The sequence below is a fragment of the Quercus lobata genome, chromosome 8 (assembly GCF_001633185.2).
Source record: "Quercus lobata isolate SW786 chromosome 8, ValleyOak3.0 Primary Assembly, whole genome shotgun sequence".
Lineage (NCBI taxonomy): Eukaryota > Viridiplantae > Streptophyta > Magnoliopsida > Fagales > Fagaceae > Quercus > Quercus lobata.
The window spans coordinates 3,108,352-3,131,763 of record NC_044911.1 but is presented as its reverse complement, the minus strand read 5'-3'; the positions used below and the strand labels follow the sequence as shown (position 1 = coordinate 3,131,763).

Here is a 23,412-nt window from a genome sequence, read left to right as displayed (position 1 = left end):
GTACTTGGCCATTTTGGCCATATTTTTTCATGTATAACTAGCAAAAAGAAATATTTCAGCAAAAATAATAATAATAATAATAGATAGAAATATATTTTCATCTTTCACTATTTTTTTGGTGTAAATGCACTTTTGGTCCCTACATTTTGGGGTCATTTCTATTTTGGTCCTTACATCTCTATTTTACCACTTTTAGTCCCTACAAGTAAAAACGCGTTCCATTTTGGTCCTTACCGTCACTCACTTAACGGAAATATCTTACGTGGCAAATGGAGTGCACTGTTGGCATAGTAAATGCTGACGTGTCCATTAAAATAAGAGAAATGATATATTCACAATATTTTTACAACAAATCCTAAGTGGTAGGTTGTTATTGGTTGTTATTGTTGGGGCAAAAAAGTAATCTTAGTGTTAGGTTCAAATTTGAACCAATAACAACTAAACATCTGTGATTTGTTGTAAAAATATTATAAAAATGTTTTGGACTTAGCATTTCTCTTAAAATAATATTATAAAAAATGCTACATTAGCATCCACATTAGCTTCCACATCAACATCTAACCTTAAAAAATAAATTTATCAATTTTAAAAATTAAAAAAATATAAAAAACAAAAAAACATAATTGAAAACAAAAAAAAATGGTGGAACTTAGATCTGTTATGTTTGTGCCTAGTTTCTTTTTCTTCTTCTTCTCCAGATCTTTCTCTCAGTTTCTCCTCCTCCCTTTCTTTCTTCCTCTTTTTCTTCTTTCTCCCTCTATCTTGGTGCTTAGCCTTCTTGAACTCTCTAAGCAAGTTCCTCCACGTCTCTCATCTCCGACGAAATCTACTCCCACTAGTGCTTGTTCGACTTCGGCTTGAACCCACCTCTCAGCTCTCGTCTTGGACCCACATCTCAGCTTGTATTGACTTCGACTTCAACTTCATGGTCTTCGTCCCTGCCACTGCCACTGTTATCATCGAGAATCTAGTGGTAAGAGTGGGTGTGAGTGTGAGGGTGAGGCTGAGGAGCATGGTGAGGTGGTAGGTCGCTGCCATTGGCACCATCATATGGGTTTCCAGTCAGATTGGAAACCCCTTTCCCTCCTCACTTTCTCATCTCTCTCTCTTTATCTAGGTTGAGTTTGCTGTATTTCTTTAAGATTTTTGATAAATTTTAAAAGGGATTGTTAGGACATATGTGTTTCGCATGTTAAGAACATATGTCTTGATTTTATGTAATTGACTTATTCTTTGACAAAACGCACTTTACTTGTATTTGGGTAGATTTAGGATGTTTTAAATACTTCAAGAAACCTTGTTTCAAGATCACGTATTGAAGCTTTCAAGTCTATTCAAAAAAACAAGTTCAGAGTGCAAAATCATTAAAGCTCGACAGCTGGTTGATAGCTGCATCTATTGAGCTTAAGGAAGTTGTAATTCATTCGGTGTGCTTGACACCTTCTCGACACCTGCTCGACACCTGCTATCTGTCGAGGTTTAAGATTTTCAGAATTTCAATATGAATTTCTTGGGATCCGTGAATATGTTTTTGGGCCTTCTTTTCTCCTAAACCTAGACATATAAAAGGATCAGTTTAAGGGCCGTCAAACAGTTCACAAGTTGCACAAGCTTTGACCGAACTTTGTTCAAGCAAATTGTGACCGGAGACGAAGTTCTTGCCCTAGTTCATCTCCTTCTCTTGAAGAAGTTGCTGTGTATGTGCACCGTAGGGTTTTGTGACCAAACATCTTCTTGATCTTCATCATTTGGTTGAACTGAAAAACTTTGCAATCAACAACCTTCTTAGTTGGTGATTGAAGTCACGTACTGGGATCCGCGCAATTGGTTAGTCACGTACTGGGAGTCGTGCATCAGAAAAGGCAACTGTCACTATAGAATAAGTCCAATTGGGTATTGGGGTAAGGGTTTAACTGTAGGTTGGTAAGGTACTTGGATTCCTTTACTTGTAATCGCTTGTTCTGATAATAGTGGAATTTCGGGAGTGGTGACCTGAAAATCACTCAGTGGGGCTTTTGCTGTTAGGTTTTACTCATTCGTAAACAAATCACCGTGTTTTTTATTTTCCGTTGCATATTTAGTTTATTGGTGATTTATTTGTGCTACCACACGTTTGCATGTTAAATTGATTAATTAATAACTTGGCTAATTAATTAATTAATTAATTTCCATCACAAGGGGTCATTCAGTTTGTTGCCTATCAAGGATAATATGAGTTTGTGAAAGGAAGGTTTTGGGTTTGTGATAAAGAATTTGTTGGGTTTGTGTATAAGGGGATTTGATGGGTTTGTGAAAAATGTTTAGATCTTAGGATTGACATAAAAAATTTGGTTGGTTGTCAGATCTGGAATTTTTTTTTTTTGGTGAAACTGAAAAATATGTTTGGTTGCCAAGAAAGTGTATAAAAGCATCTTAATTTTCCTTAAAACCAATCTAAGTTCAAGGATGGAGTTCTTCACTACTTTGAGTCCATTGGTTGCCACGGTTTGTGTGTGTTTTTGTATTTGGTTGACAAGAAATGGCAAGAAAATGATAGAAAATTTGGGTGTGTGTTGTTATATTTAAATCTGGGTTTGTGTTCATTGTGTTATAGTTGAAGATGAACTCAGATCTAAATTTATGTACTTTTTGAATTTTAATTCTGCTGTTTTTTTTTTTAAATTGATAAATTATTTTTTTTAAAATAAAATTAGATGCTGATGTGATATTTTAAATTTCTGGGCAATCAAACATGTTTAGGGAAGAACATGAAGAATATGAATAGTTGTGATCTTCCCAAAAACTAATGATTTTTTTTTTTTTTTTTATATTTATTTTAATGTTTGTTTTTAATTTAATTAATTAATATGTGTGATTAGATTATTTTTTTATTCCACCGTCAGCCACGTCAGCTTTTGCCGTTAGTTGAGTGACGGAAAGGATCTAAATGTCAGGCAGTAATTGGTTTAGGGACTAAAAATTGTAAAAACAAAATGTATTTTTTTATTTATTTATAGTCGTGATCTTCACAAAAACTAATGAATTTTTTATTTATTTATTTTAATGTTTGTTTTTAATTTAATTAATTAATGTGTGTGATTATATTATTTTTTTATTCCACCGTCAGCCATGTCAGCTTTTGCCGTTAGTTGAGTGACAGAAAGGATCTAAATGTCAGGCGGTAATTGATTTAGAGACTAAAAGTGGTAAAAACAAAATATAGGGACTAAAATGGAAAAAAGTGTAAAATGTAAGAACTAAAAGTATATTTACGCCTTTTTTTACGCCAAAAAAAAATCTGGGTTTTGAGATGAATTCGGTGGAATAATTGTTTGTGTTGTTGGAACTTGGAATCTAGAATTGGATTCGTGAGTTTTGGTAGTTTTCTTTGCTGGGTTGGTAAAGATTGTTAATATATATGGGGGACTTCGCTACTGGGTTAGATGGTTACATCTCCCAAGGAATTTGTCCAGAGTCCACACAATGCTTGAAAGTTAAATTATCAGTGAAGTCTGACATTCCAAACTTGTAAATCAAACTTCATTGTTAGAAAATAGAGTCTTGAAACTAACACATATTAAAAAATCTTTGTAGTGCAAATATCAGTAACATGGTGGCTATCAAATAAGAAATCTATAAATGCGGTTGAACAGCGCGGTAGTACCATGGATGGTGGGACAAAGACTTCCAGCGTGGAGGGAGGGATGCTACGATGGTTCTAACTTCTAATCGATTGCCTCTCTCACTCAAAACGTTTCTCTTCTTCTCAGATTTTTTATTTTGGTATTTTAAAACCACGTATGTCTCTCGTGCATATACTCTGTTAACAACAGACTAACAGAGGATTTGGCATATGTGTAGACTTCAAGAAGTAAATTAGTCAAAATAAAAGTTCTGCGAGTGTAATGGCCACTATCTTAAAGTTTAGGAAGTGTGTGAGTATTTTTATCTTAAAAATTTTATAAATAACATTCGTCTTTCACAAGACAGGACCAAGTTTGTTATTTCACAAGCGATTGTCATTCAATCAAACGATAATTGACCACAAAGCCATCGGAAATAGAACCCTCCAAAGAATCCCAATTCTCAAACTTAAGCGTATGGACCATTGTTTCTGGAGGGGAATTGTATAGAGGGCAAACATTACTAGGCACTTGCATGCCCATTCTCGATGGACTATCTCCCACTAGAGTGCTATTATTATCATGAACACAACAAATTTACAGAGCCGTGACGAAAAAAACAATTCTAGGAGTACAACGCGAATTTGCCATGCCAATACACCAACAGTAATAAGATTCAATGTAACTCCTACTAGGCAGATCGAAGACCCAAAGAATCAGCCCAAAAGTTCAGTAAAGAGCCATTCTTCACAGCCCATTTAATATCCCTTTTCTAAAAGGGGCTGTCATCATTTAAGGCTCATCCATGAGTCGAACCCATTACCTTGAACAATTTCCTTGCTTGGACTTCAGAATGTATTTTGATTTTTGTCTCTAATAACCAAAGCCCAAGGATCATTTTTGCATTTATGCACTCTCTAGCCCTATTTGGCCATGGAAGTTGGGGTTTGTACGGTTAGGTTTTTGCCCAATTTTTTCACCTAACCAATGGGGTCGGTTTCCCCATAACAGGCACTGTTGCCAACTACTTCACTGCACCGGCATCGGAGAGAGCATTGACCTCGGCTCGATTGATCGGTCCCTTTTCCAGTGCAGTTGCATCGGTTTCCGTGGTTCAAATCGGTCCGTGCACAATCCTACATGGAAGCAAGGTTTCTAGGTTTAGCTAAATAAAGACCAATGCCCACCTTCTTTTCTTTGGCCCAATAACTTCATCTTACCTAAATAAGTTTACTAATTTGAAATAGATCTATTTCATTATTCATATTAAATATTATTAATTTAAAATTGTATTAAGCATCATGTCATTAAAAATTTTAAATAAAGAACAATTATTACACTGTCAAATTTCAAAAAAAAAATTGGGTTCTCTCAATTTTGAGTGAAATAGGCGAGATCTTATATAGTGAATTATTATTATTATTTTTCACTCTTACCACCCTGCATAAACTATTTATTAATCAAACTTAGCTAGTTACATGTTCTACTAGGTAATGCAAAAGATAACTCAAGTAAGGATAGTAGCGAAGCTTTTCTTTTTAAAATTGTTATGTGAAATATACATGTTGTGAGAGTGGGGTCTTATGAGATATCCTCTTATTGAAAACATGATAATCATTTGCCCATGCAATCTTATTTTCATTCGAACTGCCCAATTGGTATCCAAATGAACTAAGAGCTGTTTAATTATCGGTTTCTTTTAAAAGTCAAATTATTAACATTGACTTACCAAATAATATAATTTGTGCTATTATAGAAAATTGCAATTCGTGACATGTCATATATACAGATATCCATATTCAGTAGCTTCCGTAATTCGTGACAAGGCTTTTGTAATTTGATACTTGACATGTTTAGGATTGAAGCAGTCTCATTAAATGTGGATGGGGGGTTCTTGGAAATCCCAGATGAGAACATTGTAGGGAAAAAAAAATGAATGGGTTAGGAGATGGTTGTGTTCACATTTCTAAAAGAAGATAATTTTTTTGGGGGTAACCTTTCTTCACCATGTTCACCTCCATGAAAATGTAGGGTGGGTGTTAGAGAAGTTTTACAAATAAATTGTAGTCCTCGAAGATGGTACAGATACCAGTTCATAAGCTCCAACATTGGTGATCCCGTCGTATTTTGGCGGAGAGAGGGCTAGAATAAGGTCTATGATGTGGCAAGGTAGTGCCGAGAGTATGTCTATCTACTGTTGTCTTGTTTGGTCCAACAAATGAGCAACAATCAACGTCTAAACATATGGCCTTCAAATTTTGCATCAGCTAGTACCTAGCTTATCTATTTTTTATTTAAAAAAAAAAATAGTTTTCTTAGATGTCTATCAAAACATCAAAATTCCTCTTTTGAAGTTTCTTTGGAAATTATTGAATTCCTATCTACAAGCCTAAGATTCAACATCAGATACTCCAATGAAGATTTTAGCACTTTAAAATGGAATTTGAAACTGGAGAAGAATTAGTGATGCTAGAAATAAGAAGTCCTTTGGTTCCAAACTATTAAAGTGATTGGTAAAAATCATCGAACCAACATCTTAGACCCCAACCAAGAGATCAATATTTTCCCTTCCACTACTACTTTCTTGCTTTCTACTTTCTACTTTCTCAGATGGTGATACTACTAGTAAAATCCTCACCCGCGGCATTAAGACCTTCACATTAATTGAGAATGCAAACTCTTGAAATCAGACAACCAAACAAAAAACAGCACATTAAATTTACACCCAGTAAACCAAATGAACAACTCCCTCAGCATTTGTCGAATTTTAACGAACGATCTTTGCCATTCATCAATGAAAAGAGTATATGCTCGCATCCTTATCTATACAAAATGTAATATATCCAGAACTAATTTGATGAAGCATCTCTAATTGAAATGGGTGGAACAAGCAGCAAAAGTTGCTTCAACCCACCAAACCAACAACAGTTACCAACCAAACATCGAAACAAAACTTGCAACAAACTAGGCAACAATACTGCAGCAACACATAAAACTAAATAAAATAGTTTTGACTGCACCACACTAAATACAACATCTTAATCTTTAAAAACAGTTAGAGAAACTCTCCAATTAGAACAAAGAACCAGTTCGAACAGTTTCCTAGGTTGTTTATTCTTTGGATGAATAAAGAAAACATACGCATATAGTATACTCTTTCAAAATTTATAGGCAAATGTCAAAAAATAGAATTTTTAGCTAAAATCAAAACCATTAAATGCAAATATATCAGTAAAATACATGCCATAATTAATCACACTGAATATCAATACAATTTAAGTAAAACATCAACCTTTTACTTATCATGTTTACAACAGGTTTATATGCTTGATACAGTGAAATTAAAACATTATTACAGCTGCACCTGCACAGTAACGAAGGCAGCTATGCAGGGGAGAATCAACCACTGTTGATATGGCTGATCAACTAAAAAGAGCAAGTACAGTTCTTGATCTGGCACTTGACAATCCCAATAGACGTGGGCTTTGATGGTTGTAGCAAAGGAACTGCGCTTTATGGCTCAAATGTCTTACCTAATCATAATGAACAAACTTGGTAATGCGAACCATAATGTTAATAAAAGAATTGCTTGAAAGCTTATAAATTTGAAGCTCTCTTACAAGAACAATATACCATTGTAAAAATTAAGGTTTATCCTACAATAATGTTTCAATCTATGAAGCACGGGTGCGTTTCGGGACTCGGGTGCGGGTGCGGGTGCGGGACTCGGCAATTTTTGAAAAAGTAGGGTGCGGGTGCGGCGGGACTCGGCAATTAAAAAATTATTAAAAATATTTTTATTTATATTTTCTATATATTTTTACTATTAAAATATTCTTAAAAAACACATTAATATACTTGATTCACAAAACAAAGAAAGAATAAGGCAAGAAACGCATCTGAGGTCAGAATTTCGGCCTCTCCGGCGATTTTCACGGCCGATTTCGGCCTGTTTCGGCCGTATCGACCCAAAAAGGCTTTGGGCAAATGGTCCTAGATGCTCTGAAATTACTCCAGGTAGAAGAATCTCTCTCTCTCTCTCTCTCTCTCTCTCTGAGATGAGAATGTAAACAATTAATGGTGGAGGAAGTCTTGACTTTTGAGGTGTGGTTTGGGCGTTTGGCATTTTTTTTTTTTTTTTTTTTTTTTTTTTTTTTTTTTTTTTAATTAAGATTTAATGATAAGCTTTTACTAAAGAAGCTGATAAGTATGTTTTTTTAAGGAAAATTAATTATAACTTAATTAATGAATAAGAATAATAATATCTTATATTAAGATTAGATAAGTGTTTTTTTGAGAAAAAATAGAAAGTGGTAATGAAAAGTTAATGAATATTAATAATTAAATAATAAAAATTAGACAAAAATTAATGAATAAATTTATTCCAAATTAATTCTAACTAATCTTACATAGTTACATTAGTAGATATCCTAAAGTTGTTCTTTTTTATTTATTTATTTTTTTTGTGTGCAGAAAATCATATATTTAATACGTTGTTTAGAATTACTTAAGTCTCTATTTAATCATGTAACAATGTTTTGCTCCCAAAACATGAAACAATAATGGTAAACATATTTTACCATTAAAAAAAATAATGACAAATATTTGAGATGGTAAAAAAAAGAAAAAAAAAGAGACTAAATATAGATAAATAACCACGTCTATCATTTAATGATAAAAGAAAAACAAGCACTCATATATTTGAGAAATCACTAAGCAATCTTTTACATTAGGTCAGGTGTGAAACCTTTAATCATTCAAAATCATAATTCCACATGCATAATCAAATCATGGTAAGGATATATTTGTGCAACTGGCATGAAAAAAAGGCTTCTAATACGAATGAATCAAGAAACGGATAACACCATCGCAACAAGTTTGTCATTGATTTTAGTCCACAAACTTCGAAGAAGACATTTGTGCAATTTGCATGAAGAAAACTTCAATTTTCTTCATTGAATAGCTGCCAACTTTACCTTAGAATTGGTCAATGTTGAATCCTAGAGATGGTTCCACAAAATCTAGGAAGGAGAATCAGGGTGAAAGCAGATATCGAACTTCGAAGTTTCAGTGGATAAACAAAACTAGTGAAATGAGATAGGTTGAATGCTTCAAGGAAGATAAGGAAACCCAATGAAGGAAAACATGGGCAACAACGTTATGTGTGTGTTTAGCAAAAATTAAAAAGTCAGCTTATTTTACTATTCAATTTATTTTTGCTACTACTTATAGGGCCCATTACACTTTTTTGTAGTAGAAAATGTAAACATTTTATTGCTCATGTAAACCAGATATGTCCTATACTAATGGTCCCTCTGTAAACAATATATAAAAAAAATTAGAAAACTGTTACATAATTCTTTGTTGGGATTGGGAAACCAGATACATCATCCATAAGTGCCTCTACCACTAGAGACATAAGACTTTCTCTTTTGTTAGTACAGCAAAATGTTTTCTAAGAACCTTAGCATACAGTGTTGTCAAATGTTGTTCCACATTTCTCATGCAAAATTGTTCTATTACTCTGGGGTAGAGAGAGAAGAAATCAATATACGTGAACTTTCCTCCCTCATCCTGAATGCGATTAGTAGCAGCCAAGGGAGAACTTCTAATTTTTAGGTAAACTACTTACTCTAAACATTTACTGAGGTAAATGGCTCCTAACCTAGAATTTCCTTCTAATATTTTCCCCTGTTTTTTGTTATGGGATTCTCCCCTTTCATAACATCCTTTAACTGCTATCTACCAATACTTTTGCTGTTATCTATGAAATCAATATTTAACTAGTCACGAACATATAATAGATTTTAACAAATTTTATTTGTAATTTTTTCTTTCGAAGTTTTCATTATCTTATTGGTTGGATCAGTGAAGCTCTCCTGTACTAAAAACAAAAAACAAAAGGAAATAAACATGCCATTCTATTTAGCAAAAAATCTTAAACTTATAAGTTATAATAGTCAAGTTTCACAAATGAGATAGTACATCAAAAACATGTTTAACAGTGATAACATAACCACATTCAACAAATAAAATAGTGAATTCTTCCTAAAGTTCACTTCCAAAAACACTCCTTGCTATTTTTAGATGAAACATGCCTACAAGTAGCAACAGTGCTTGAAAATTGACATCATTACTATTTGCTTCTTACTAAAAGAAATTCCAACAATCAACACATACATAACTTTTGATAGCAGCAAGCAACCAATGATTCTATCCTCTTCTTTTTTTGGAAGCATTTGAGTGGATGCTCTTCATACTATATGCAATTTGTTTGAATCCAATGTCTAACGGGGTATGTGTGACCTGAAAAAGCATCAAAGTATGTTCAAGCTCACAAAACTAACATTATATTCTGCATATCAATAAAGTAAAACTTGATAATGCAAAGACCCCAAGATAAAGAAACTTCAAGTACGAAACATTGTGAATCAAATGAGTATTATCTGCTTTTTCCCAAAGAATCAAGAAAATATCCTTAAGGTTGACAATTCACTCAAAATATATATACATTTATAGTTAAGAATAAGTGTTGTATTTGACAAAATTATGGAACAAAATATTTATATCGTTTAGTGTACTTTGAAATACAAAGAGGTCATTCATAATGTAATACACAAATGGGGGAGGACATTGAAATACAAAAAACTTCAGTATTAGTATCATAAATATAAAGTCATTGCAGCTCAATGTCACAATAATGATTCATATATAAAAACATTGGTTCAACCATGAACGAACAACAAATGCCCACAACCGCATCATGAAAAACACATGAAAGACCCACTAAAGCCTTATCTGATCTCCTAAGAAACTTCTGGGGAAATAAAAATGAAGCTTTTCTAAAAGGCTTCATATAGAGGAATTATTTAATCATACTTAAGCACCCTAGTCTTGGATACTAATTACATTCTCCAAAATGCATTTTACTATTCATTAAAATAAAATCAAAACAACCACTAAAGAAATGCTTAGCAAAAGTGCACCATCACCAAATTCATATGACTATCCACAAATATAATTTGAATTCAAATTCCACTGTGAAGTAGTAGATTTAATAGCTATAATGAATAAAAATTCACTCAGTTAATGATAATTGACAACATTCATAATGTCATTACTCCCTTGGGCTGGGCTTGAGAGGCAATAAGAGCAGCTTGAACGATGAAGTGGCAGAGAATTCGACCCTCTTGAATATAGAGATGGGCTTGGCAGAAGTTTGTGGAGTGAGTAGTAGGTAAGGTAATTTGAAGTGGCCATGGAAGGCGTTGGTGTGAGCAGCAGGAAAGCATGAGGCTTCTGAAGCAGATAGCATGAGGATAGAGGAAGAATGTTACTCTAGCAAGAGGTACAAAAACAAAAACTTAAGCCTCTCCAACTAAACCAGAAAAGATATTGCAAATTTAATCCCAGAAATACACTTTCAAATCCCTCATGTCACAAAAATCTTTCTATCAGGCATTTTGACAAACACCTTGTAAGCAGTTTCTTAAGAGGCCAATCCTTTAGCCTGTGTCAATCAATTTGAATTTCCATTTACATATATCCATCGACATTCACCACACCAGTATGTTCCAGCATTTCATTGAGCCAAATAAAAATCCTCATACCTAATGTAAGTATATAACCACAGTTCTTTAACAGAACAAAACGTCAGCAACCTCCGACCACAGTCTACCATGTCAGACCACTCTCTGATGAAAGCTGGACCCCTTTGATGGACCTCCACCACATGCAGTCTCTCACCAAGATGTCAGCAAATCTCGACCACAGTCTAGTAGTGTCTTAATATTTTTCTCAAGGTTGCGATAGACAAAATATGGATGAAAACATGGAGCACAAACATCACACAAGGCCTCAGGAAAACAAAGTTCAAGGAGGTCTATATCAATGACTCACTCCAAGCTCAGCAGTCCTCTATTTAACATGGGGATTAAAACAGTGGCATAGTGGTTTTATATTCATTCTCCTATTTTTTACTATGACTATGTACTCACCTACAAATTTTTTTCGATTAATGTTGATGTGTCTCTTGTAAGAAAATCACGTTGTGCCTATATTCTTTGACACATTGCCATCCATTAACATTTACACTTTCATGGCCAAGAATTACCAAGCATGTATCTTTCGTAGTATTCTCCACAAGCCCCATGTCAGTAAGTGACAGAGGCTTGACTTTCCCAAAATCAACATCTTAGTCTTTAAAAATAGTCGAGGATACACCATAATCAGAAGAAGAAGCCTGTTCAATACAGATTTATTTTTCCCCTCTCAATGAATAAAGAAAACATATAAATATAGTTACCCTTTCACAAATTATACGCAAATGTCATTATATAGAATTTTTATCTTATTATATCGAAGCCTTTACAAACCTCTTGACATACTTAAACCACTCTAAAGTCTAAAGGCAACAAATACAATTCAACTAAAACTTCACTCTTTTGTGTAGCATAAGTTTAGGAGGTTCATATGCTTGATACAGAAAATATTACACATTATAACAATCTTAATACTGAAACGATTACACATTACAACAATACAATGACAAAGGCAACAATGAATGGAAGAAACAACTACTTATGTTCCAGTTAGTTGAGAAAACTGAAAAGAACAGTGTCTTGTTTGATCAGGCACTCGAAAATCCTTGAAACATTGGCATTTGAAGCTAAGCCTAATAATATTAACAAGAGCAATATAAATAAAAAGTTAAATTTAATAAAAAATGCAAAAAGAAAAAGGTCTATAATGTGTGAAAGGGGGAAATTCAGGCTTACCAACTATAATTCATGGGCAAGTAAAACTTAAGCGCTCAAACATCTTTCTTGTCCACAATAAACAAACTTGGTAATGTGAATACTAACATTAGTAAAAGAGTTGTCTACAAATTAGAATTTGAACAATGCTTGTTGTCCAATTATTGCTTCATGCTACTCACAATGATATCATATGGCCTGTAATTGTATGTGTGAAAGACTTTGATAATTAATGGTAAATGTAATAGTCTAATAATGTATAAGTGGGTGGAGTCGTACTTGTAATTTGAAAGTGGTGTGGGCACTTTGGTCCTCCTTGAATCAACTTTGCAGACGCTTTAACAATTCTGAATCACCAAGCTTGTAGCTTTTGTATTAGAGTCCATAATTCCTATACCAGAATGTGACAGAGGGAATATGCTTCACTTTCTCAAAATCTGGGCCTTCATCTAGTTGCAGATTAAGAACGAATTTAGTTGGCATTTCATTAAATTGCAAATTTTTGAGGCTTTTAGATGGTGGATGCCAGAGGGCACCTCCTTCAGCTGTGGGCAATGTCCAATTTCAAGCTTTTGAAGAAGAGGCAGGGCACCTCCTCCCTCAATATGTAATTGATCCCTCTGTATCCATCATGAAGTGTAAGACTCATCAAATTAGGTAGAGCTTGAAGGACCTTTAATGGATATTCCATTAATTTTGACCTCTTTAAAGAAATTGAAGCTATACTCTTGAGTTTGGGAAACCATTCTGGCCACTTTTCTAGTCGCCCATGTAGGCCAAGACTTTGTAGGAGGGGAGGAGGAGAAGGCATTGATTGCAAATTAAGAACTTCTCCTCACTTGTTGCTTTAATTTCCAACGACTGTAGGTGGCTCATTTTTTGTATCGCAATGCACAAATCCAACCCATTCTCTTTCTTCAATTTAGAGATCGACAATTTCCTAAATGGTGCCAAACTTCCCAAATTCTGTTATAAGTGTAGCACTAGTGGCTTCAATTTTAAAAAGCTTCTGTAAGGACTCTAAACGCCCAATGCCATTTGGTATCTTTATCCCACGGAAAGAATTTATATTGTATTCATTATCTCTATTAAAATTGTAGGCTGCAAGATATCGTAGCTTACAAAGTCCACTAATCTCCGTTGGAAGCTCATACACAAGGGAATTTTTCAAATTCAACGTCTCTAGCTTGTACAATTTACCTATGGACTCTGGAAGGATTTGCACTTTTGTATCTTTTAGGCTTAAATATCTTAGATGGAACAAGCTACCCACTTCTTTAGGAATACAATCAATAGGAGCACCTTCAAAATCCATTACTTTCATGAGCTTGAAATTTGCAAAACAAGTCATTAGAAAAGAATTGGGTACTTCATCTAACCCCAAAATGAGAATAGAACGAGTTTGGGAAGTAGTAGCACTCTATGAAAGAGTTTTTACATTGTTCTAAATTGAGAGACGTCGAAAAATTCTATTAAAATTTGTGTAGTTCTGCATTGAGACCAAGGCTGCGTTTGAATCGACTTCAAAGTGATTCCGGAAATGATTTTCCGGAAAATGTATGCGTTTGGCTGTCACGGAAAACATTATTTTCCGGAAAATGATTTCCGGTTGACCACAAATTTCCCCTTTGACCCAGAAATGAATTTCTCCCTTCATTTTCACTTCAAAGGATTTCCGGAAAAAGAGAGAGAGAGAGAGAGAGAGCGCGCGCGCGCGAGAGGAGAAGACCAGTCCGAGCTCCAGTCCGCGCCGATCTCCAGTCCGAGCTCCAGTCCGCGCGCGCGAGAGGAGAAGACCAGTCCGACGACCGCGATCGACGCTTCGCGAGATCACGCCGTCGATCGCGATCTCGTGAAGCGTCGATTGCAATCTCGCCTTCGCGAGATCACGCCGGATCGAGATCGCGATCGACGGCACGATCTCGCGAAGCGTCGATCGCGATCTCGCGAACGCGAGATCGCGACGTTGATCGCGATCTCGCCTTCGCGAGATCGCGCCGGCGAGATCGCGATCTCGGATCGCGATCGTGTTTTCTAGATTTGTGTTTTCTGGATTCGTGTTTTCTGGGTTGTGGCTTGTGTTTTTCTGGATTTGTGTTTTCCTTCTTCTTTTCCAAACACCAGAAAATATTTTCTGGAAAATTTTTTGAAATGCAACCAAACACACAAAAATATTTTCCTTTTCCGAAAATTAGCATTTCCGGAAAATATGTATTTTCCGGAAAACGTTTTACGGCAACCAAACACAGCCCAAATGAAAACCCAACTCCACTGACCTAGAAAGAATGACCTCAAGCATCATATCATGAATACGACAACTTCTAGTCCTGCCAATAGAAACGACTACATTCACTTGAACCAAGCTTCTATGAATAAGTTGGTTTAAATAGCCTTGTGCAACCTCTTCCAATGTTATCCCTTGCATTTCTTTTACAAAACCTTCTACAATCCAAAGTCGAATTAGTCTTGCACAATTAATGTAGCAGTCCTCAGGAAACATTCCAAAATATAATAAGCAAACTTTGAGGTTGTAAGATAGATCATGATAACTAAGGGATAGAATTTTGGAAATATCTTGTAGATCAGGATTATTTTTTAACTCTGAACTAAGACTATTATGAAATTTGAGCCATTCATCAATAACCTTGTCTTTGGTTGACAAAAGACCCCCTATAGCAACAATTGCTAGTGGCAATCCTTCACATCTCTCAACAACAGCACATGATAACTTAACTAACTCAGGGGGGCAAAGCCCCCCTTCACGTTGGAACACCTTCTTGCAAAAAAGCACCCAAAGCTTTTTCTAAAGGTAGAATTATTGGTAGTTTATACAAATAATTAGAAGGAGCAACATCCTCATTTCAAGATGTGATTAATATTCTATTGCCTTTTTCATTTTTAGGTAAAGCTAGTTCTATGTAATCCCAAAATTCTTTTTTCCACACATCATCAAAAACTACTACATACCTATGCTCATGTAAATATAGCCTTATTTGCTCCATTAGTGTTGTTTGTTCCATTGTGTCAATTTCCACAGGAATAGATTGCTTCTTTGCCTTGTAGAGTTGCTTTATCATGTTCCTTAATAGCTCCTCCATCTTGTATGATTTAGACACTGTGATCCAAGCACGACAATCAAAGTGTGCTGTCACTTTATCATTTTCATACACTTTTTTTACAAGAGTGGTCTTACCAAGCCCACCAATACCAACCGTTGAAATCACCATGCGATTAGATGGACCTTCTACCAACCAATTTATCAATTTTTCTCTACGAGACTCAATGCCCACGACCTCTGCTTCCTCAATGAGTAGGGAGGCCATTCGAGGATCATGCCATGTATCACTTATAGCATCACTATTGGATCTTCTTTGCTCTATGACATTGGAGCCATATCTTTCACCACTCTTTTTGATGTTCTCGAGCATCATGTTGATACCTTGAATCTCAGAGGCTATCACATGTTGTGCATTTAGGTTTATGATAATGTGAAAAACCTTACGGAGAAAATAGAAGCATTGCCTTTGCCCTTGAGGTTGTTTTGGAAAATGAGTATGTATTCATCAATGACATCTTCTATGTGATAAGCTTCTTCCCTCACTTGTTTCACCCATGTCTTTGCTACATTGTCCATGTGATCCTTCTCGGCCCTTATATCAGCATCCTTAAGGAAAGATTGAATCATATCCATTTCACGTATGATATTTTTAACTTCTTCATGGATACCCTTAAGCAATTTCGCTTCTTGGGCTAACAACGGGACCAAATTTTGTATAACTAGGCTGAATGCACCTTCTGCCATTTCTCCTTCCTTCTTAGATCACTGGTCAAAGTGAAGTGCAAATAAATCAACTTAAGTGTTAGATGTAACAAAAATAAATCCACATTCAGCTGTAAAATGGCAAAAAATAATAATAGTCGACTATGGTTTGCAATATTACGTTGTGAGCAGGAAGGTCGTCAAGGTTCGGCAAGCCCACCAGGTGCAGTAGAATCAAAGAATTGTTTCCTCAAGCTAGCAACCTATTTTTATAACAATAAGTCAATACGAATTACACAAACAATACATATGAAAATATATGTTACATAATTATAGTCATCTAAATGGCCCACTCTATATATGCTTTGAACTGAAACCCAAATTCTTTGTATTGGGCAAAGAAATATATATCGTTACTAATTGTAGTTATTTCAAGAAATCTCCGCTTTCTGGTATTAATTTAGAGGTTAATTAGCGGGATTGGGAATGAGCCTAGTGTCTTAATTCTCTAAAATAAAAATAAAAATATCGTTACTAATTGTAGCACTTTTCATGAAATCTCCTATTTCTGATATTAATTTAGAGGTTAATTAGCGGGATTGGGAATGAACCTAGCGCCTTAGTTCTCTATAAAATAAAAATAAAAATAAATACTAGCGGCTTCGAGCCTTTTATTTATTTTTTCCATTTTTAAGAAGTTAGGGCAATTGCCCCTAGATGATAGATCTTACTATACTAGCTGTACAGTTTTTGTCCATGGTGGTTGTACGTGTAAATTACTAAATTGTAAGGTGTAAAGGCCAATATAGCATATAGACAATGAATTACCTTATCTGTTAAAGCTCACACAAGCTGATGCAAATACAAGCATGACCAAAACGACATAATGTACAGAAGGGAAAAGATCTAAAGCTGCTAAACTATGTGTAGTTTAGGATAAGTGATTAGTGCCAAATTCTGTTATAAGCACTACACGTGTCATCACTGTATTGGTTGGATTAATAGTTTTTTTTTTTTTTTTTTTTTTTATAAGAGATTAATAGTTTGTTAGATTAGGCGCAAAAACTTTGGTATTATCTCTATAAGCATTGTATCTTTCATTAATGATTATCCAAGATAGAAATTCAATTACAGAAATCTCTCTAGAAGTTTCTCCAAGAATTTCTTCTTCTTTTTTTTTTGGTAAGAAGGGAATTTTATTTATATAAAAAAAAATTATTGCATCAGGTTTGTCCAAGAGACACCTGTGAAAGGTGTCCAGTTATAAGAACTAAAGAGCACTCACGTGAAGTTCCTATACACAAAACTAGGAATTTCTTTGTTTTGTTTTGGGTTCATTTCCTTCGCAATTTTCTTGTACAATTGGTCATTAATCCGTCATCCGTGTGTATGTTTATAAATATATATCAATAATAAAAAGGTCAAATAAAATATTTATTAAAAAATGAAACATTAACTTTAAAGGAGACTAAAATTTAATCAGATTTTGTTTAATGTTGGTTTTTTTGGGGGGGGGGGGGGGGTTAAAACTGTTATTTCTAATTAATAATTATCAAGCAAATTAATTTGACACAAGCAAGGAAGAGGCTCAAATAAAATAAAAGAGATTTATCAAATATCATATTTATAATCTTTCAATCCTGCATAAGGAAGGTTGTGTTTATAAATATATATAGCTACTTCAATTATAAATACTATTACGTGGTAAGATGCAAAACTTAATTTATAATCGCATGTAAACTAAGAAAATATTTTTATAATATAATTAAAATTTAATAAAAAAATAATAGTAAAAATAAAAGAACAAAAATTGCTTTGAGATACATTACAAAAGTGACATATGTAAGTCCGAGTTTTAATTAAAAGAAATGAAAATGATAATTAATTGCAAAAAAAATTAAAGTAAATAATGAAACATTAAATCTTTGGTGATGGAGTTTCATGTAAAAGTAAATCATGTAAATAATTTAATGTGTCTATTGTTAAATTACTGATTTTCTCAAAAGTTTAAATTGTTAAAATATGGTAAATTTGAATCATTTAACCATACAATTCTAACAATTGTTAAATAGAATGAAGATAGAGATTGAATTCATGATCTTATACTCTAATACTATATTAAATTAATGATTGTCCAAAAAGCTTAAACTATTAGAAAATGGTGAATTTAATCACTTAACTATAGTTTTAAAATCTAGAATAAGTCACACATGGGGTAACAAAGTGCAAGTATGGCAGATTATTAAAAATATATATTTATTATTAATCAAAAACTCATGGTAGATTATTAAAAAATATATAAACTAATAATAAAAATTATTATTGGAAACTTCTATAATATTTCTTGGTAGTAGAGTTTTAATAGGAGTAGTAATTTTTAAACTTTTTGAAACTTGGAAATGAATTTTTTCTTAGAGAAACTATGTCAATTGTTCATTACATATAATGTTCTATATGACATAAGAGAGGGGAAAAAAAAATGATAGGGTGTCCACTTGGCTCAACCAAATAGATGGAAAATAATAATAATTATATAGTTAATGATAATTTGAATTAGATAAACTTATATAAAATTAGTTTTATGCCTGTGCGATGCACAACTTAGTAATTATATATAAAATTTTAAAAATATATATTTTTTGATAATATAATTAAATTTAATAACAAATAAAATAGTAAAAATATTTTATAGATAATGGAAAGTTTTAAATTTCTAAAAGCTCTTAGTAATAATTTTATTTGAGGAACACTAATTAAAGATTGGAGAGAAATGCTATATCCGGTTAGACTAAGACATAACTTTTACTTGTTCAAATAACAATTAAGGTGAAGTTAGGTGAGAAATAAAAAATAATAATTATAACATACCGACATAATAACATTTATATTTAATTATAATGACTCACTTGCATCTCAAAGTGTCAAAATTTTTATGTAAGCATCTTTACTTAATTATTTTTTTAATCAATATTTTTTAATTAGTATTAACTTTTACCGTTTGTACAATATTTTTGGCCACTGATTGGCAGGTTTGGGGATTTACTTTATCTGGATTAACGCAAGACTAGGGCTGAGATTCCAATTAGGTTGTGTGGGTATTAGGAATAAATTTGTCTTAGGGTCCGTTTGGATACAGCTGAAAACTGAAAACTGAAACTGAAAATTGAAAAACACTGTAGCAAAATAATTTTTAAATGTGTAAATAGTACCGTGGGACCCATTTTTAATATTTTTTTCTGAATAAAGTGATTGCGGGTCCCATGAACAGTGCGTGAACAGTGTATGAACAGTAAAATTTGTCTCCCGCACAGTACATGAACAGTAGTTTTACTGTTCATTCGCTGGAAAAAAAAAAAAAAAAAAAAAAAATTTCCAGAAACGCAAACGCGTTTGGGAAGCGCAAAACGCGCTTCCCAAACGCACTCTTATTCAAATATTTAATCCATGTGTGTGAATCATTGTGAGCCACATTTTCATTTTTTTAAGAAATAAAATGGTTTAGTCTAAATTTAATACCATGTTAGCACTCGTTGGGCCACATAGGACATAAACAAACGGACATAGACATAAAGATGAAAAGTAGAACATTTTGCAAAATTTAGAGTTGAAAAACAAGCTTTTATGAAAGTTAATTAAGGGACATAAATTATATTTTACCCATATTATTGTTATTATTATTTGAAAAACCAATTATAATTGTATAATTTTAGGTCCATTTTAAATTGGAGACTTTAGGCATAAGGCTAATTGGCCTTGGCCTATAACGAGTATGTTTTAATTTACACGATTATTTTAGCAACCATAAGAGTACTTTAATATTAATTTAATTTTTAATAATAATAGAAAAATGCACGTGACGGACACCTAGAAGATAAGTTTCTTTTAAAAAATATATATATTTTTTTAGTTCTTTTGTTTAAATTTATGGTTCATCTATGATATTCAATTCTCTATATGAAATTAACCTTAGTTTAATTAGTATTATTCATTAATTTTTGTATTTACATCAAATTAGTCTTAATTCAATTAGTATTATATAATTTTATTTAATTAATGTGTACATAAAAAAAGGCCCCATATAAAATTTTCACCAAAAGCCCCAAATTTTCTTAGGCCGGCCCTACTTTTATTCAACCATTAAATCCCTTACGAGTGATTCTCAAAAAAAAAAAAAAAAATCCCTTATGAGTGTTATGTTAGGTGGATTGGCACCAGGCAGTTTGTACTCAGGAGCATTCATATGAACTTTGGGGAAAAAAAAGTGGACTAATTTAGCTAGGATGTGATATTTTTCAGTTGATTTGTATGATTTACAGCTTTCATGATGTCTTAGGAATTGAATTTTATTGCTTGCTGTGATTTTCACATTATCACATGGATTTTTGATTGAATGTGGAATGTGCAAAAGTTGAGAGCTTTCAAAGTGTTTGACTATAAGAATGCCATGGTTTTATGATGATGAGTAATGATGTTATTCATTTGTCCTCTCTCTTTTTGATTCGAAAGATTACACACGCATCATTGGGTCTTTAACCCACGATTTAATCCAAAGCTTGATGTAATTAATGTATAATGGTGCAGGAAAAAAACTGTTCCCTTATTTTTGGTATGCTTTTAATTCTAATTTATATGAATTTAATAATACTGATAATTTTTTTCATATAACAAGCAACCTTAGTTAATTAATATAAAATTGTGTTTGTGTGTCTGTTTGGTGTATAACATTTGGAATAAAATTTTACTATTTTGGATCATCTGGTTCAAGATAAATACACTGGATAGCCAATTTTATATTTATCATAATGTCTTTTATGTTTCTTTTTCCTACTGTTAATTTCTTCAGTATTTTAACTCTTAATTTACTTGATAAATTTTATATGTTTCTTGTCATTGCATGAATTCTACTCTAGCATACTGCTATTTTTGCAGGTTGTTGTTCCACAACAATCTAGATGCCGATGTTGACTACAAATACTGTTGCCACCTTGCCTCAGTTACCACTACGTATACATGATGACTTTCTTCATGTAATCTAGATGTTTGAGTACAATGATTTAGCATGTGTTCTTTGGTTGCTAAAGGTGCAAAATAGAGGTTTTTTTTTTTTTTTTTTTTTTTTAAACCAAAAATTATATAACAAATGATTAAGAAATATGAGTTAAATTTTTCTTAGATAAGCTGGTACATCCCCTAGATTAGTTTGATCCAAGTTCAATCCCAACTAAATGTGGTGGTTTACTTGATTATCACTTTTAGGGAATTCAAACTTTTGGCCCCCCATATATTATGAAGATAAAGATTTGAGTGTGAGAGATAGAGGGAGAGACAAAATATTTATGTTTAATTTATTTCATCATTACTTTTGGTGTCACTATTTGGACAGGAAATATTTATTATCTTTCAATTTTTTTTTGAAGAAAGAACTTCCTTCATATCGTACTATATGTACAAGTGCATTCTTTGGAGTTCCATTTTATTGGATATTTTGAAGAGAGCTTTTAGTTCTTGATTTTAACAATGCTACTTAACTGTTTTGTGTATGCAGTGAAAATAGAGGATCAATGCATGGGGCAGAATATGCATACTAGATCTAATCTTGTGAAACTTTTCATGTCATTTCAGTACTTCAATGGAAAAAGGAGGTCACTTAAGATTGCTGAACCTGGATGGCTAGGTATTGGTGCCCAATTTTTTACTATTAATAATAGAAGACGTATCTTGCATTCTAGCCATATGCAGTCTGCTTCTGATATATGTCATTTCGCTTGGTAAGTTAATTCTTTCATATCCCCAATTACTTGTTATCTATGTCTTTCGTGTCTCATGTTGTAGATTTATCTCGTCTAATATAAATTATGTGTTCAACGTAAATTCTACAGATTTTACACTTGTTAGAATGTGAAAATAGTGAGCAGTAAATATTATCTTTAATTTCTTGCTACCTCTATGTCATGATTTGGCATTTTCTAACATGCATCAGTAATACTTTGACCTTTTGCATGAAGGTAATGACCCTTACAGCCCTTTTAAGGTTAGCCAAAGTTTAAGAGTTTTTTAGGGATTTTCATGTGCTTGAAATTTTAAATTTCAGTCTCACTTAAGAGTTGTCTTAGAATCAGTTACTAAACAGCTGGTTTGGAAGTTTTCTGAGCACAGTGTCTTGATACAGTCAATGGTAGAGCTTCTGTGACTTTAGGATTATGCTACTGAATCATCTTTTTTTTTTTTTTTTTTTTTTTTGGCAATCAGGTTTTGTTATGCATCACCCTCTGATGAAAAGCAAAGAATAACAATTAGAAAATCCTGATGAATGTATTCAGATTATAAATGAAGTTATGGAACATGCATCTACAAACACATTAAGTCAATTCAGTTTGTATTTGTTTTCTTCATCGATGCTTGCAAATTGAGGTTAGGAAACAAGGGATTCTGTGGATTCTTGATATTGCTCTTTTTTTGGGTTAAAACCTTCGTCTCTGCCTCTCTGGTTTCTTCTGCAGAATGCAAGATGCGCTGCTGAGCAAACTCAAACTTCTACACGCATGGCTCCAACAATTACTTACATTCCCAGTAATAGCTATTTCCGTGTATCAATCATTAGTCAAATTACATTTAATATTAAAGGAATCGCTTTGGCTAGCCAGACCCAGAACTGCCTGCCTTATCATTGGTGGGTGTGAGTAGCTTGTCTGCAGTGGCATAGCAATACCCTGTATCATTGGTTGCTCTGAATTCATACTGTTGAAATTTCAAAGTTGTCTCCTTTTCTGCTTTTTTATTTGCTAAAATGGAGTCTTGGTACTCGTAATAGGTATTTTTCTTGGCTCCTTGGTATAAATGTTGCTTAAAGGATCCTTTGTGGGATTCATCAAATGGTAGTTGTATTGCTCTGTTCAGTTTAATAAATGCCAGCTGAGTTCTTTTTGAAGTTGGATTAGTTTTAGGAACCAAGTCATAATTTGGCCTGTCCTTGGCAACCAACGTCTGTCGCCAATTGCTTAATCAAAGCATTGTATTTCCTTTTTTGTGTAATCCTTTTTATGGGTTTATGGTAAGGGGTGGTTACATACATTTTCACTTGTTGATACATATAAATGCATGTTCACTTACGCTTTCTTTCTGAAATTCTGTGAGATTCGATATTTCAAATGGCATATAATGGTTAAACTGAAATTTCAGGGAAGGATTTGGCCACAACTCAATGATGGTGGGACTTTGGATTACCACCCAGTGGTGATGGTCATGGTCATGGTCATGGTTGTGGTGGAGGTAACTGGTCAAGTGGATTAATTAA

At 33.4% G+C, this 23,412-nt stretch overlaps 1 protein-coding gene and 1 long non-coding RNA gene across 2 annotated transcripts; both read right to left on the bottom strand.

The window, feature by feature from the left end:
* Positions 1 to 9,567: 9,567 nt before the first annotated feature.
* LOC115958211 lies at positions 9,568 to 12,235 on the bottom strand. Its single transcript, XR_004084480.1, has 2 exons — positions 10,724 to 12,235; positions 9,568 to 9,908 (listed from the first exon to the last, which is right to left on the bottom strand). It is a non-coding gene; the product is annotated as an uncharacterized LOC115958211 (long non-coding RNA).
* Positions 12,236 to 15,183: 2,948 nt separating this feature from the next.
* LOC115958208 (disease resistance protein RPM1-like) lies at positions 15,184 to 16,383 on the bottom strand. The gene is made up of 2 exons (XM_031076609.1): positions 16,300 to 16,383; positions 15,184 to 16,181 (listed from the first exon to the last, which is right to left on the bottom strand). The coding sequence occupies exon 2, from the start codon at positions 15,787 to 15,789 to the stop codon at positions 15,220 to 15,222; it is 570 nt and encodes a 189-aa protein (XP_030932469.1). The 5' UTR covers positions 15,790 to 16,181; positions 16,300 to 16,383; the 3' UTR covers positions 15,184 to 15,219.
* Positions 16,384 to 23,412: the final 7,029 nt, after the last annotated feature.